Genomic DNA, 14,116 nt, shown 5'->3' with positions numbered 1-14,116 from the left:
GGGGGCCAGGCAAAAATAAATTAAGCGAAAATTAAAAATAAAACCAGTTTTGAGAAGTTTGGAGAAGTGTGGAGCCTACACCTCAGATACAAGGTCCTTGGTCCAAGATGTGTCCACCACTTATCTGGTCCCCTAATATCTTGGGGCAATTGGGTCAATAAGATGATACTGGGGAGTCTGTCAGCTCTCACACCCTCAGGGTATCTAAGTCTTGTCAAAAAGTGCCTGTATTTATCTGAGGGTCTTGGGCAGGGAGGGCACCCCCCTGGCTTGTCCCTCTGCTTCTTCTGACCAATCAGGACAAGAGCCAAGGGAGTGGGCGTCGCCTCCTTGGTGGCGCAAAGCTGCCTCTGATTGGCTGAAGGATTAAATCCCCCATGGGTAATATTCCATGGGCCATCCAACGAATATCTCATGTGCATAACTTGTTGCTGAAGCAAAGTTTACCAGGGTCCTGAGGGTTATTTTCCGCTTAATTCGAATCAACTTTTTTTTTTAATTCGAAATTCAAAACAATTTTCCCACATGGAGAAGTTCAGTGCTCAGAAACAGGAGGTTTAAATGTAACTATTTCATTTTTTTTTGGTTTATTTTGTTTCCATATTATTATTATTATTATTTTTTAGTTACCAGAGACCTGTATAGAACTGGAATTTTAATTTTCTTCTTACATTAAAAAAATAGTATTTTTTAAAAATGTAGATTAATGCTCGTTTCAGTTCTCTAAAATTCCTTGAGATATTACAATTGTAATGTATTTTTGTAAGAGCAGATACGAAAATTATTCAAATAATTGCAATTATTATAGTTTAGGGAAAATGTGGTTTTCATAACAATTGTTTCCTAAATTTATACTGTTTAAATAAAAAAAATCGATTCGATCTATTTATTTACTTATTTACAGAAGTCAATAAGAAATCAATACTATCCGAATGGAAAAATATATCTTTAATTAAAAAACAGGCTAGAAGAAATCCAAGTACAATTACTGCAATCATAATAAAGTACTATATTTGGTCGGATTACAATGTTTCACTTTTTTGGTTATTTTTGTTTTATTATTGTTTTGGTTCCAACCACATCCTTACTCAAAATGTGTAAACTTTCAAGTTGTTTAGATTTCAGTGAAAACATTTGAAAATGTCCTCTTTTAATATTATAACTATAATACCATAATGTGACCTCGAACACTATAATTTGTGATATTTAAATGATTTTTTACTTCTGTTATTTTTATTGTTAAATTTTAGTGTCGTATATATTTCATGTTTATATTTTTAAACACTATTTGTAATATAATACAAACGTGCAATTTATATTAAATTTTAATAAAACCTAACTTTATAAATCATTTTGTATGTTATTTTTGTGCTACACGTATGGCAAAAATCACAATCTATTCTTGTTTTAAAGAAATAATAATTTATTTTTCACAAATAACACTTCAAAGCTCCTTTATATATTTTTATAAAACACTGAATTATTACGTAATTCTGAATCTGAAGAATTTGTAATAAACCATGAAATTCAGTTTTACACATTAATCTCTGTGTTAAGCATCTAAAAGCTAGACATTATTTTTAGGATTGAGCATGTCCAAATGTTGTGCTGCAATAAATACCAGTAAATTAAATTTTTACCGATCTCTCTTCGTTTTGTATAAATATAAGGACAATTTTATATCATATTCTGAGTCAGTGAATGTGATCCTAATTCTCATCCAGGATAACATTTGCCCCAAAACTCCAAACTTTAAGGCAATTTAATCGTACATGGTTGCAAAACCTGCATTCAATAAATTAGTACAATATAGTGAATATTATAAATCAATATATATATCTATATATATATATATACATATATACACATACATATATTTAACTGGGTGTATTAAGACAACTCTATATTTTATATCATTAAAACAGTTTTTTTCTAAAAATGAAAAAAGAAAACAATTTATGCTAGATTTCTCATTTTTGCACTGTACAGGACAAATAACATGAACCCATTACATATATTAAAAGTAACAAAATTATTACATTTTATACTGCAGTTTATATTATCAGGAACTGTATTGTATATTATTATATATTATTTGTAAGCTTGTTTTAAAAAAAAAAAAAAAATAGCCATCCAGAGAGAAATATATATATATATATACATATATCTATATATATCTATATATATCTATATCTATATATATATATAGATATATCTATATATATATATGTATATATATATATATATGTATATATATATAGATATATATATATATAATTTTTATTTTTTTTAATAACATTTATTTTTCCCCCTTGTAATGATACAGATTAATAGGCATTGAGACCCCCATTTCATTGGAGTTTACTTGACACGGAGGGTATCTGGGTTACAGGCCGGGAAGCTGTTGAGGTGTTTTGGGGCTGAATGGGTTAACTTGTAGTGTAAGAAGGTGTCAGTGAAGGTGTTTATTTTGTGATCTCCTGTGATCACCATTAAAGGTGCTAATATTCAAGAGCTTCCCTTCTCAACCTCATGGAAAGTCATTATTAAATATATCACCTCCCAGCAAAATGCCCCATTAGGGGCAGATCAAAGACCCCAGGATTCCTGTCATAGGTAAATCTTCTCACTTCCTGAGTGGGGACAGGTCTAGCTGTTGCTCTGCTTGTTGGGTACGGTTGTCTCCACTAGGTGGCGATATTTCCTACAGCACAGCCTGGATATGTCGACCATAACATAAGAGACATTTGGACCTTCTACATGGAACATTTTTAGCTGAAAAGCTAATACTCATTAGTCTTTGATGATTGCCCTTATGAATAGTCATAATTGATGTTTCATAGAAGAAAGCAGATACCTGGATTGACCTTCCAGTAGAGGTGGTAAAAGAACCCCCGCAATCCTCAATTGTCCACTCCTGTTCATATACTCTTGTTTGAGTGCCTCTCATTCATATATATTTATATACAGTATATAGTTTAGAAATTGATACCTGGAAAGGTCTTCCAGTAGAGATGGCAGTTGCAGAACTGTATTTTAACAATTGCAGTCATTAGTCTTCCACCCCTCATCATATACCCCTGTTTTAACCCAACCCCCAATCATCTCTCGGGGTGAGAATATATATATATATATATATATATAGGTTACGTGTATTCTTATATACTGCCTTTGCATATCTTTCCTTTAATTAATTGAACGCACTGAGCGGCCTGTGTTGTTTGAGCAGCTGGACAGAGCGTTCCAGGACAGGACAGAGCGGCGTCTTCTTTCCTTCTCTTCCCCATTAATTAATTGAGAGCAGAGAACAGGGTTCAGTCATTCAGGGACTGATCACCTATTAGCATTACAAGCCCAACGCGCTTCTCACCGGCCAACGACTAACATTTCCCAGGAGTCTCCTCAGTACGAAGTCCCTTTGTATTTAAATATTATTTTTCTTAATGGCGTTACTGTGTGCACAGCATGAGAACCCTCCGCAGCCGGATCGAAGTGATAGGGGTCTGTCTCTCGAGGTGACATTGATTTAGACGTGAATTTTGCAGGACAAAACCTTAATAAAAGAGAGACCCGCCATGGTTCGCTTTTCCTGTCCAGTATATGTGAGGTGGGATATTTCTTTCCATCCCAAATCATCTGCAGTGCTCGGAAAAACAGAATCTATTGACCTCTACCACTTCTACTGGGAGGCGCTTCCACTTATCCACCACCCCTAGGTGGTAAAACCTTACATTACATCTAAGCCTCTGACCTACTAGTTTGTGATTATGGCATTTCTGGACAATGATTTTATACAAATATACAGACGCAGTCTTTTATTGTATGGATCCCTCCTATGGTATATATGCTGCAGGACACACATTTACTGCCGGATCTTATAGCCCCCGCTTTCACAGGCGATTGTAACCTTGTTTAAACCATCTATTGGTATAGAGAGTCCTGCGGGGAGTTATACCGCTGTGCATGCACGACACGGTGTCTAATGGGAACACATGTGAAGGTTAAAACTCTCAGTTTTAACTATCTGTCCTTCTGCCAAAGTCGTGATTCAGATTTAACGCCGAGACGCTCCGTGCAGCGAACAAGGCCTTCTGTTTCCTGTGTCCTGGGGTTGAGGCCTCACAGCAGCTTTTACTGGGAGGAGGGAAACAGGACCAGTAATTCCCAGTACAAGTTGATGTGGGATGGTTACTTCTCTTTGGTAAATACAATATATGTACCCCATTGTATGGTGTTTTTGCCCCAGATACATGAAGACACAGAGAGTCTGTCCCCCCCCCATTATCTCAGACCCCATCAATTAATATGCATTATTAAAATATCTTATTGGCAACAAATGGAATTCTCAGTCTTATGCAAGGTTCACTTGTTACGTGTAAAGGTGGACCGAAAACTTTGCCTACATTCTAAAAATGGAAGACAAAATGTAAACTCTGGCGTCCAAAGTTTCCGTGGCCAGTGATGTTGGGTCATTATGTTGGCATCATAGCTCATGTGCTGTTTTAGGAAGCAGAAGCACCAAGTGGGTTGTGGAACCAGCGAAAGAATATTTAAAGTGTGTCCACTTCTTCTGCAGTTGTCAGGGTTCCATCAGGAGGTCACAAAGTATCTGCAAACCATTCTGCTCATTTACCCAAGTTATCGAAGAGCCGAGAAACGAGACTCTCCTCTGTTATACTGTATCTAGAGAGAGTTCCGGATGTAGTTATTTGAATGTCATGAGACCATCATCTCGAGACAGCTGGGTCTTTGAATCCCTTCATCAGGTTCTAAAGATCTATGTCTTAGAATCCCAGGTAACCGAGTCTTCACTGGAGAGAATTCTTTCCAACCTATAACCCCTGAGTACATATCCATCTCTGCCAGTCCTGTCTACTCTACAATGTTGCCTGCTATGATCCTCTTCAGACAGGTCCATGAAAAATGGTAAAATTCCTGGTAGGACCATCCCGAGGTGACATTAACGACCATATCCTCAGGTTCCCTGCCCAAAAGAAGTCAATAACTCAAGAACCGTGTCTGTCCCATTGACAGCAGCTTATCGAATTCCACCCACTGTCAGCGACTAACCTAAGAATATCAATTCACCTGAATGTTTCTGCTAAGAACGTTCATGGGTATTTACGGCGATTTTAGGGCCGTATAAATTCCAGTTTTGAGTTTCTTTTTACGTGCATTTGCATGCGGGATATTTACGAATACTTCAGTTACACGGAGCGGTTGATTATTGGACATTTGATCTATTTTGCTAAGTCTCTGGAATGTATGGAGTACGGTAGACACAGGTGATTTACATGGTCCCTCCAGCTGGACATGAAGGGAGTTATTTAATCTCTAAGATAACAATTTACTCTGGATGGGATATCGTCATGGAAATGATACATAAAAGGATCACGCCAATCAGCTAACCAAATAACCGCAGAAACCTCGTATGGTCTTCTGCATCAACCGTAACCCAACGGGAGCAAAGTCAAGGAAACTTAGCCTTGGTGCCATTTTTCCATAGGGGATTCCGGAGGTGAAATGTATTTTTCCCCCCAACTTATTGGGTGTGTTTAAAAAAGTACATCTAACATACACAGAACCTGTGCCCCATTCGGCCCCATTCGGCCCCCGTCTACTCGCCCGTTTCTCCTGCTGTAAAGACTCAAACCTTAATCAGTCTTTGGTCTCGTCTTAGATTCTGGAGCCGTATGTCTATCCCATGCATGTTTAAATACACTTGTGGATACAGTTTTGTAGATATCTCTATGACAAATAATTTTAAAGCGATCATCATATAAATTGCAATAAAAAAAAATCGATAAAACAAGGAGAAATTATTCAGATTCCTTAACTGAGATTATAAAATTATAGTGCCATTATTTTCCGCAGTGCTGTACAATGTATCACTGAATCGAGCCCAATGCGCCACCTTGACCTTTAGATCAACCGATCACCAGTAATTTGCTGGTTGATTACAAAGTATCCCAAGTAATGACGTTTAATATGACAGATTTAAGAAAAAAACACAAAAAACTAATTATATATATATATTTTATTAATGCTTGTTTACAAATAAGAGGTTTAAAAAATATACTATGCAGAACTTTATCATATAACTATCCATACAATATTATACAAATTCTAGAAATATAAGGAAAAATAAATGCACAAAATTGAAAAACAAAAAGATGTCATTTTTTTTTCAAAACATGTAAAAAATTAAGTAAAATCTAGTTACATTAGCAATACATCATATTATTTGAAACAGATATCTATTTTGGTTTGGAACGAGGAACACCTAAGAAGAAATGTGGCAGCCAACGATGATGGAATGGAGTCTCAGTCCTGGCTGTCTCCCATTGACTGTAAGATCATATATATATATATATATATATATATATATATACTATATATTTGAATGTACGCCATATTATTATAAGATGTGCATTTGGAGCTGTATCTCCTAGGTTGTATAGATTAGAGAATTTAGATTTTTTTTCATAAGACTAAATGGATTACTGTCTGATAATTCCAGATTGAATAATAATAATAATAATAATAATAATAATGTTATTATATTATTATTATTATTAGATTAATTTGTTTTGAGATGTAACTGCCTTTACATTTTTTTTGAAAAAAAAAATACTTTAATACTCTTCGGTGTCTTACTGAAAACAATGTTCAAAAATAACATATATAGACACCAATTAGTGAGATGGAGTGATACATCTTAAAAGGAACATTAACCAGAAATAATCCGGCCAACTGGTGACAATTCACAACATTGAGATGATGGGGGTACATTCTGTTCCTAACGGCGGCATGTGGCACCATAGCCGGTACAGTTACCCTGACAATTGTAATTAATGACGTTCTGTAATAAAACCTGTATAGGGTTTCCGCTGGAATTCTGCTACAGACGAGTGAATTTACCCCTTGGTTATGGAGACACATGACTATTAATAAATTCGGGGCATCTGGCTACATTTTTCAAAATTATCAAAAAAACCCCACCAAACCATTGAAATATTACCGAAAGTGTTAAAACATGAGTGTGTTAAAATTATGTTTTATTGTGGCTTAATGTGTACAGAGGGGGTGATAAAATCCCTGTCTATAAAAATTCTATCCATAAAAGACTATAAAAGACATTATAATAGCGGTGTTACAAAAGTAACCGATATTATTACAAAGGGGAAACATACACCAAAACTGCCTTAGCTGTTGTCTATAAAAAAAAACAACAAAAAAAAACTTCCAGCAACTTTATTTTAACAATTTTTTCCTTAATGTTCAATAAAACTGATTAAGTCATATTTATTGGCTTTGTTTTGGATCAAGTTCTGGCTTGTTTCTTCTTGCGCAATACAATCTTTATTTACAAGTGTTCTATTTAGTTGCTACAGAACAAAGCATTTAATTCCACTATTCCCATACTAATATATATATATTATAGGCCCATCCTAAGCAGACGTAGATCAATAAACCATGTTTGGGTCTGAAAAACTGAAAAATGCAGCCTGTGAACCCATATTAGAGAGCCCTTTATCATCACCCCGAGGGGTCATTCATTCAGTTCCTCCTGCAACTTGTCAATAAGATACTCCCCAAAACTGCTTTGGCCATTGTGGGTGCAGTCGAGTCTCCGTGCGTTGGTGAGAATATCTCCCGTCAGTTTGACTTTCCTTATCTTGGGTTCAACGAAATACTTCTTGATAACGCCAGCGCTGTGAGGATCCGAGCAGTCAACGCTTAAATTGTACAGCTCCTCGAAATAGCCCAACGTTGTCCTCCACTGATCCAGCGCAACGTAACACGCTGTCGTGACATCACGGACGTGGTCACAGTTTGGCTTCTATGTAGAAATCAAAACAACAAACCAACAGTTAAATTAAGACTATGAGAAATGATTAACGATTACAGCCTGTCTTACTGGTGTGTGGGTTTGATGGCGCATAACTCTTTACTGGTCTTTATTGATGCCCCTCAATGGCAAAGACTGAGGGCAATAGTTATGATGTCATAGCTTAGTGACATGAACTGGCAGAGCATGCATCATGCAATAAGTTAGCAGAGACGTTTGCGGTCAGAGGCACTTCAACCATCTTCAACCAGACACCCAAGAGGGGAAAACAGGTGGATACATCTGGAGACACCCAACCAATTTAGTTAATAGTCAAGTGACTGTTGATGTGGAAATTTCAGGTAGCCAGAAACAAGTTAAATAACGGATTATAATTGTGTTGGACAATATGTATGTATTTTTTTTTTTTGGGCAGTTATTTTATGAGCAATGCCAGTAGGGACAGCGGCAAAGGGTTCTCACTGACCTAAAATAGGCGCATGTTGCTGCCCCATGATTGACCCAGTTCATGCTATGACATCCCAGTTACATGTCCCGTCCCTCTGCCTCCAATATACTGTATATATGAACGGAGTTGAGTATATATTTCAGTTGCCCCTGCAGCTGCCATTGGACTCTCATTTAACCTTTAACCTTCCCAAGTTCAATGGAAAAGCCCTTTAGCAGCTGTCAACTGAACTTGAGAAGAAGATGCCACAAGCTCCTCTGTTTCCTAGTCGGAGTCTTCTCACCAATAATGGTCTAGTGGGCACAGTGTTTGTGCCCTATGGGGTAAGTGATCAAGATACCCCTTTATGGGGTGTGGGTTACAGAATATATAGGAATGTGAGCCCTGGACCAGCGTGGACAAGGTTGTCCTTACCTCTATAGTTTTTGAGCAGTAATAGCCTCCTCGTTCTGCCATGTGTTTCAGCAAATATTCAGCTGCTTCTTTTTCCCGTTTTGCTTGTTTGTGGAAAAAGTTTGAGACGCGAGGAAGTGCCACATCGGCCTGGTCAAATATTTCAGCCTGAACAAAAATAACAAAGACAACCCATCAAAACCCCCGGTCCCTGATTATTTATCGTACGCTTGCCTCAGAGGTGGTCCACATGATGGCCAACAGAGGAGGTGTCAAAATTTGAGGCTCCACCAATAGGCAGCCCTGATTTATATCCATACATGAAAAAAGTTGAAATGAAAAGAAAAAAACACATTTTGTAACTTTTCATGTCTTGAAAAAATGGCCTTCCTAAATCTCGGATATTAACAGCATTGTTTGGATGAAAAGCTCGAAGTTCTGATGTTTCTAATGTTTTACCCCAAAATATTATTTTGGAAAGAGCTTATAGAAGTTTCCCAAAATCCCCTTGTCACGAATACCGACCTGACATCGAATAATTGGGTTCTTCTTCCTAACTTTATAATTTTTTAAATAATGTAAAAGAGTTTGGTGACCAATAACACAAAACACGTATAGAGCCCCAGAAACAATGTATCAAACGCCAAAAATAAATCATAACAATAAGGAAACCAAAAACTAAATCTGCCAGCGTGACTGTTACGTAATCTCATTGCAAAACACGCTTTGGGCAATAAAGGAAGAACATTTCCCCGCATTCTCATCGCTCGACCTTCTGCGAATTTCTCTTTAGAGGCACAAGATGAGGAAGTCATTTCATGATCTGATTAATACAATTAATTAATATATTAATTAATAATAATTAAAAAAATGGCAAATTTACTCAGATTGCTGATTCTCGGGGGTAGGTTATACCCTAAATACTGTTAGTGGCTGTGCCGGCAGTGATTGTGTTAATAGCATTTATTTACAGGTAAATATATATGCAAATATTATTAGTTAACCCCTTCGAAGAGCTGAGAGCTTTGGAAGGCCCTGGATGGGGTAAAAGTGACTTCTTGTAGAAGTGGCAAACCTCAGGTGCAAATATTGCCCTCCCCTCATTAACCCATTGTATGCCAGTGTGGGGAGATCACACCACCCTGGGGCACTGAGAGACCCTGCATTGCCCAGACCCAGCTGCCCCCCAGTGGGCTGCATAATGTATTGCCCCAGGTGATGTGAGGGGTGGGTGACACAGGGGGCAGCCTGGTAACCCCCCCCCCCCCCCGGAATTGCCTCCTTACCAGGGCTTGGAAGTTGTAGGAGAGCCGGAGTAAGGCATTGGTGACCCCGCAGAGACCACCCTCCACCTCCGGGGGCAGATTCTGCCTCACCCCGCTGCCGGTATTTCTAGGGTGCAGGGGGCAGATGGGGAGGGTGCCCTTCAGCCTCTTCTGCTTGGGTTCTGCCATGCTGTGTATGTGACACCCGGCAGTGATCGGTCTGTGACCCTCCAGCACCGGGGAGGAGCAGGAACTCATTCTAATCCCAGACTCTTGAGTCTGCACTCACCCCCTCCAGCTGCCAAAGGGTTAATCACAGAGCACCCAGAGAGAGAGAGAGCCCATAAAATAGTTTACAGAGAGGGTTAAAGGGGGAGAAAGACAGAGAGAGGAGAAGAGAGGGGGAGACAAAAGTGGAGAGGAGAAAGGAGAAGAGAGAGATTGAGAGAGAGAAGAAGAGAATTATACAGAAGGTGGGGGGGAGAGAGAGAAAGAAGGAGTAATAGAGAGGCAGGCAGAGAAGAAGAAAGACAGAGAGGGGTGTAAAGAAGGAGAAACAGAGACAGAGAAACAAAGGAAGAGAGATTGAGAGAGGAAGAGACATATAGAGAAAGTGGAGAGGAGAGAAAGGAAGGAGAGATAGATAAAGGAGGAGAAAGAGAGTAGGAGGCAGAGGAGGTGTAAACAGAGGGAGAGAGGAAGAGATGGAGAAAGAGAGATGGAGAAAGAGAGGGGGACAATTGGAGTGTTGAGCATTATTGTCAATCAGAACTCAAAAGCTGTATTATTATTATTATGATTATTTACCCTAAACCTAACATGTATTTTTATTTTGTGTTAATTAGAAAGATAATATGTTTAACGGGATGGCCGTGTAGTTTAGCGGTTGCAGCGGCAGCGAATGGACAGACTTATTTACCCCCACGGCTCCCTTTAGTGGGACAGGGGCAGCTCTTTTGGAAATCCTGTGTGGTGGTTTTATATTTATTGAGTGAGTGGTATATAAGCGGAACAGCCTCCCAGCAGAAGTGGTAGAGGGTAATACAGCGAGGGTATTAAACATGCATGAGATAGACATACGGCTCCTGAATCTAAGACAATAATAATAATTTTAAATGTTTTAAAGGTTCTGTCCCGCTAAGACAACAAAATAATTGATCTCACTATCATGTTAAGCAACCATTTTATTCTATCCTCTGAAGAGTTAATCACATCATTTATTTTCAATTTATATGTCAACAGCCTATCAGTGCCTGCTTTTTTTGTCACATGAAAATTATGCATTCCCTTAAAAATGAGTAATGAAGCCAAATCTTACATGGTTTAAAAAGTATTTCTGCAAAGAGGTTTCTGATGCTGTATTAAGTTCTGCAGAGTAAATGGAACGGCATCTTTAACCAGTCACTACGAAGATTAAACAAACTCCATATAAATTCCGCTGTGGTTTCCGTCACGATATTCTCAGCTGTCTGCGACGCAAAAATGAAACCACAGACATCGGTTCCAAATATCTAACACATTCCAGGTATTAATACATTTGTCACTGGATTAGATTATTTAGCTTTAAAAGTCAGGTACTTTACTGGTGTGGTCGGGGACAGCGGCTGCTGTGGACTCCAACTCCCATCATGGTCAGCCCGTACATGGAAATGCTAGATATGGTAGCAGCCAATATCCATAACTGGGAACATTCAGGGTTTTTTGCCCCAGTCTCAGGGTGAGGGGGCAGATTCTGGGGGTCACACAGTCTGGAACGGACTATTCCACCCCCGCTGTGATCATATATAAGACTCCCGGCTGGTGTTCTTATTATGTATTATTAATATTATTATTAAAACTATTATTATTAGCAGTATGTACCAGTAGTGGTATTTTTTATTATTATTATTTAGTAGAAGTAGTAGTATTTATTATTATTATTATTTTATTATAGGCAGTAGAAGTAATAGGAATAATAGTGGTATTTATTATTATTACTATTATTATTAGCAGTAGTAGCAGTAGTAGTAGTTATCACTATTATTATTATTATTATTATTAGCAGTAGTTGCAATAGAAGTAGTAGAGTAATATTTATTATTTATATAATAATAATTATTAGCAATAGTAGTAGCAGTAGTAGTATTTATTATTATTATTAGCAGTAGTAGTATTTATTATTATTATTAGCAGTAGTAGTATTTATTATTATTATTATTTTTATTATTAGCAGTTGAAGTAGTAGTAATAAGAATTAATATTCCATATTATAGCATTTTTTCTCAAATGTGTCTTTATTTGTACAGCTAAATGTATGGATCAAACTCTTTAATATTCTTGTGGTCCTGAGTGGCTGGGGGGATCAGTAGTCGGTGTGTAAAAGATTCTGCATCCCGGCTGCAGCTCGTCGTGCCCCTGGGTTAAATAAACCGGCTACTGTTATTCCTTAGAGCAGGTGTGAAGTCACCGTCTGTCACAAAACCTGAATCACTGTCAAGTTAATTCCTGACGCATCGAAGCGCTGCTTTCAGCCCCCACGCAATTAGAAAGTCTTTCTGTAGACTTTGTGTTATATTCTATTGGAAGTCTAAGCTATGATGTCATAACCAGAAATTCAATTAAAATAAGGCTTTCCCATTATTTCTTTTTAAAGGAATCAGAGACCGTTTGCCTCGTTTTCCCTGTGTCTGCAATCAATGGGAAACCCAGCTCTGATATTGGGCATTCAGCGGCGCTCAGTCTCCGCACATGCGCGGGCACCTGTCTTTTCCGCGGTTTGGCTTTGAACCCAGTGTGGTTCCATTGTCCCACTGGCAAAGTTAGAGACATATCTTGGTTGGGTGCTGCTCTAGACCTGACCCAAGGCAGCGCCCCACCGGCCCTCCGTCTACCATGCACCCCGCCGACATATGACATCACGCATGTGTGGCGCAGAGGAAGGTCACTATAGAGGCTGCTCCCGTTAGGCACAACGCTTCATAGTGTATTTGGGACGGTTGGTTCTTCCCAACCGACCCAAGTATAAGTGGCCCTTTGGGGAGCGTGATTGCGCAATAGGGCAACTAAGTTATACGGTAGAGGGGCTGCCGCCCCCTGGAACTGTCACCCTAGGCGAAGATACATAGTATCCCGCTTCATATAGGATTAGAGGGAGTAGTGGGATTGGTAGAGGAGAGAGATTATGTATTCTGAAGAAGTTTCCTCGCATATTAATGGTTGCCACAAACACTCATCTAGTGGAGCGGCTTTCAAGGCTTCTTAATGATCTTCACACAGACCTTCTAGGTTCCGAGTGCACTTCTGTTGCCCCTTCGTCACCATGGACATTCATTGAAACAGATGATCAATACTTTTTGCTCCAGCTGTGCCGAGTGCAAATAATTTCAAAAATTTTCAAAAAGATTTGTGTTTCGACCGGAAAAAAACCCCAAAAACAAACAAACAAACAAAAAAACCAGGGCAACACCAATATCCTGAAGAGGGGGGAATTATATAAAGTTACTTTGTTAATTCTTTGCCCGAAGAAAGGGATTTAACTTCAAAATAGCAGGTGAAATATTTCACAATTAAGTGGAGGATCTGTAACCTTGACCTCAGTCCCCAATGTATTGAAATCGCGTCACAAATTGCCGCTTATGCGTTGGCGCTGCCGTTATTCCCCAAATTCTTTAATGGGTGCAATGAAGAGTGAATCGTCAATCAGCGAGTTAATTTGCTCTTATGGCACTCAAGCTGTCAATCAACACGTTGTTACTGAACGCTCACGGCCCCAAAACTCTCATTAATGTAATAAGCGGCAGTATGTTTAAAAAAAAAAAAATGTTTGAACCTAATTTCACAATAATAACAAAAAAAATGTTTGAACCTAATTAAAAGAAAACTGGAAATACCACACAGTGTTGAATTGTGTTTTCTTTTTTGGGGTAACAATATATTGTCTGTAAATATTCATTGATCGTTTGGTGGCCTGTTAACAAAATTAAAATCAAGTAAAGCCATTAGTCAATAACTTAATATTATATATATTTAATACACAAATTAATATTATTTGAATATATGTTAAATATAGAGTGAATATAAAACCAGTTTTACATGTTGGGGTATCAATATTTGAACGGGTGCTAAGTTCTTTTTTTAATATGTAGGTTTTACATATTAAATAAAATAATCTCATAAAAA

The 14,116-nt window shown here is 38.1% G+C and overlaps 1 protein-coding gene across 1 annotated transcript; it reads right to left on the bottom strand.

Annotated features, from left to right (window-relative positions):
- Positions 1-7,552: 7,552 nt before the first annotated feature.
- LOC149275704 (ferritin light chain-like) lies at positions 7,553-10,147 on the bottom strand. The gene is made up of 3 exons (XM_089504407.1): positions 9,980-10,147; positions 8,715-8,861; positions 7,553-7,843 (listed from the first exon to the last, which is right to left on the bottom strand). Exons 1-3 carry the CDS (start codon positions 10,145-10,147, stop codon positions 7,553-7,555), a joined length of 606 nt encoding a protein of 201 aa, XP_089360533.1.
- Between the last annotated feature and the right edge of the window lie 3,969 nt (positions 10,148-14,116).

The sequence above is a fragment of the Sceloporus occidentalis genome, unplaced genomic scaffold (assembly GCF_023333645.1).
Source record: "Sceloporus occidentalis isolate IW3139 unplaced genomic scaffold, rSceOcc1.0.p SCAF_270, whole genome shotgun sequence".
NCBI classification, from domain to species: Eukaryota; Metazoa; Chordata; class Lepidosauria; order Squamata; family Phrynosomatidae; genus Sceloporus; species Sceloporus occidentalis.
Note: the sequence above shows the minus strand (reverse complement) of the source record. Positions and strands in the feature narration are given on the sequence as shown.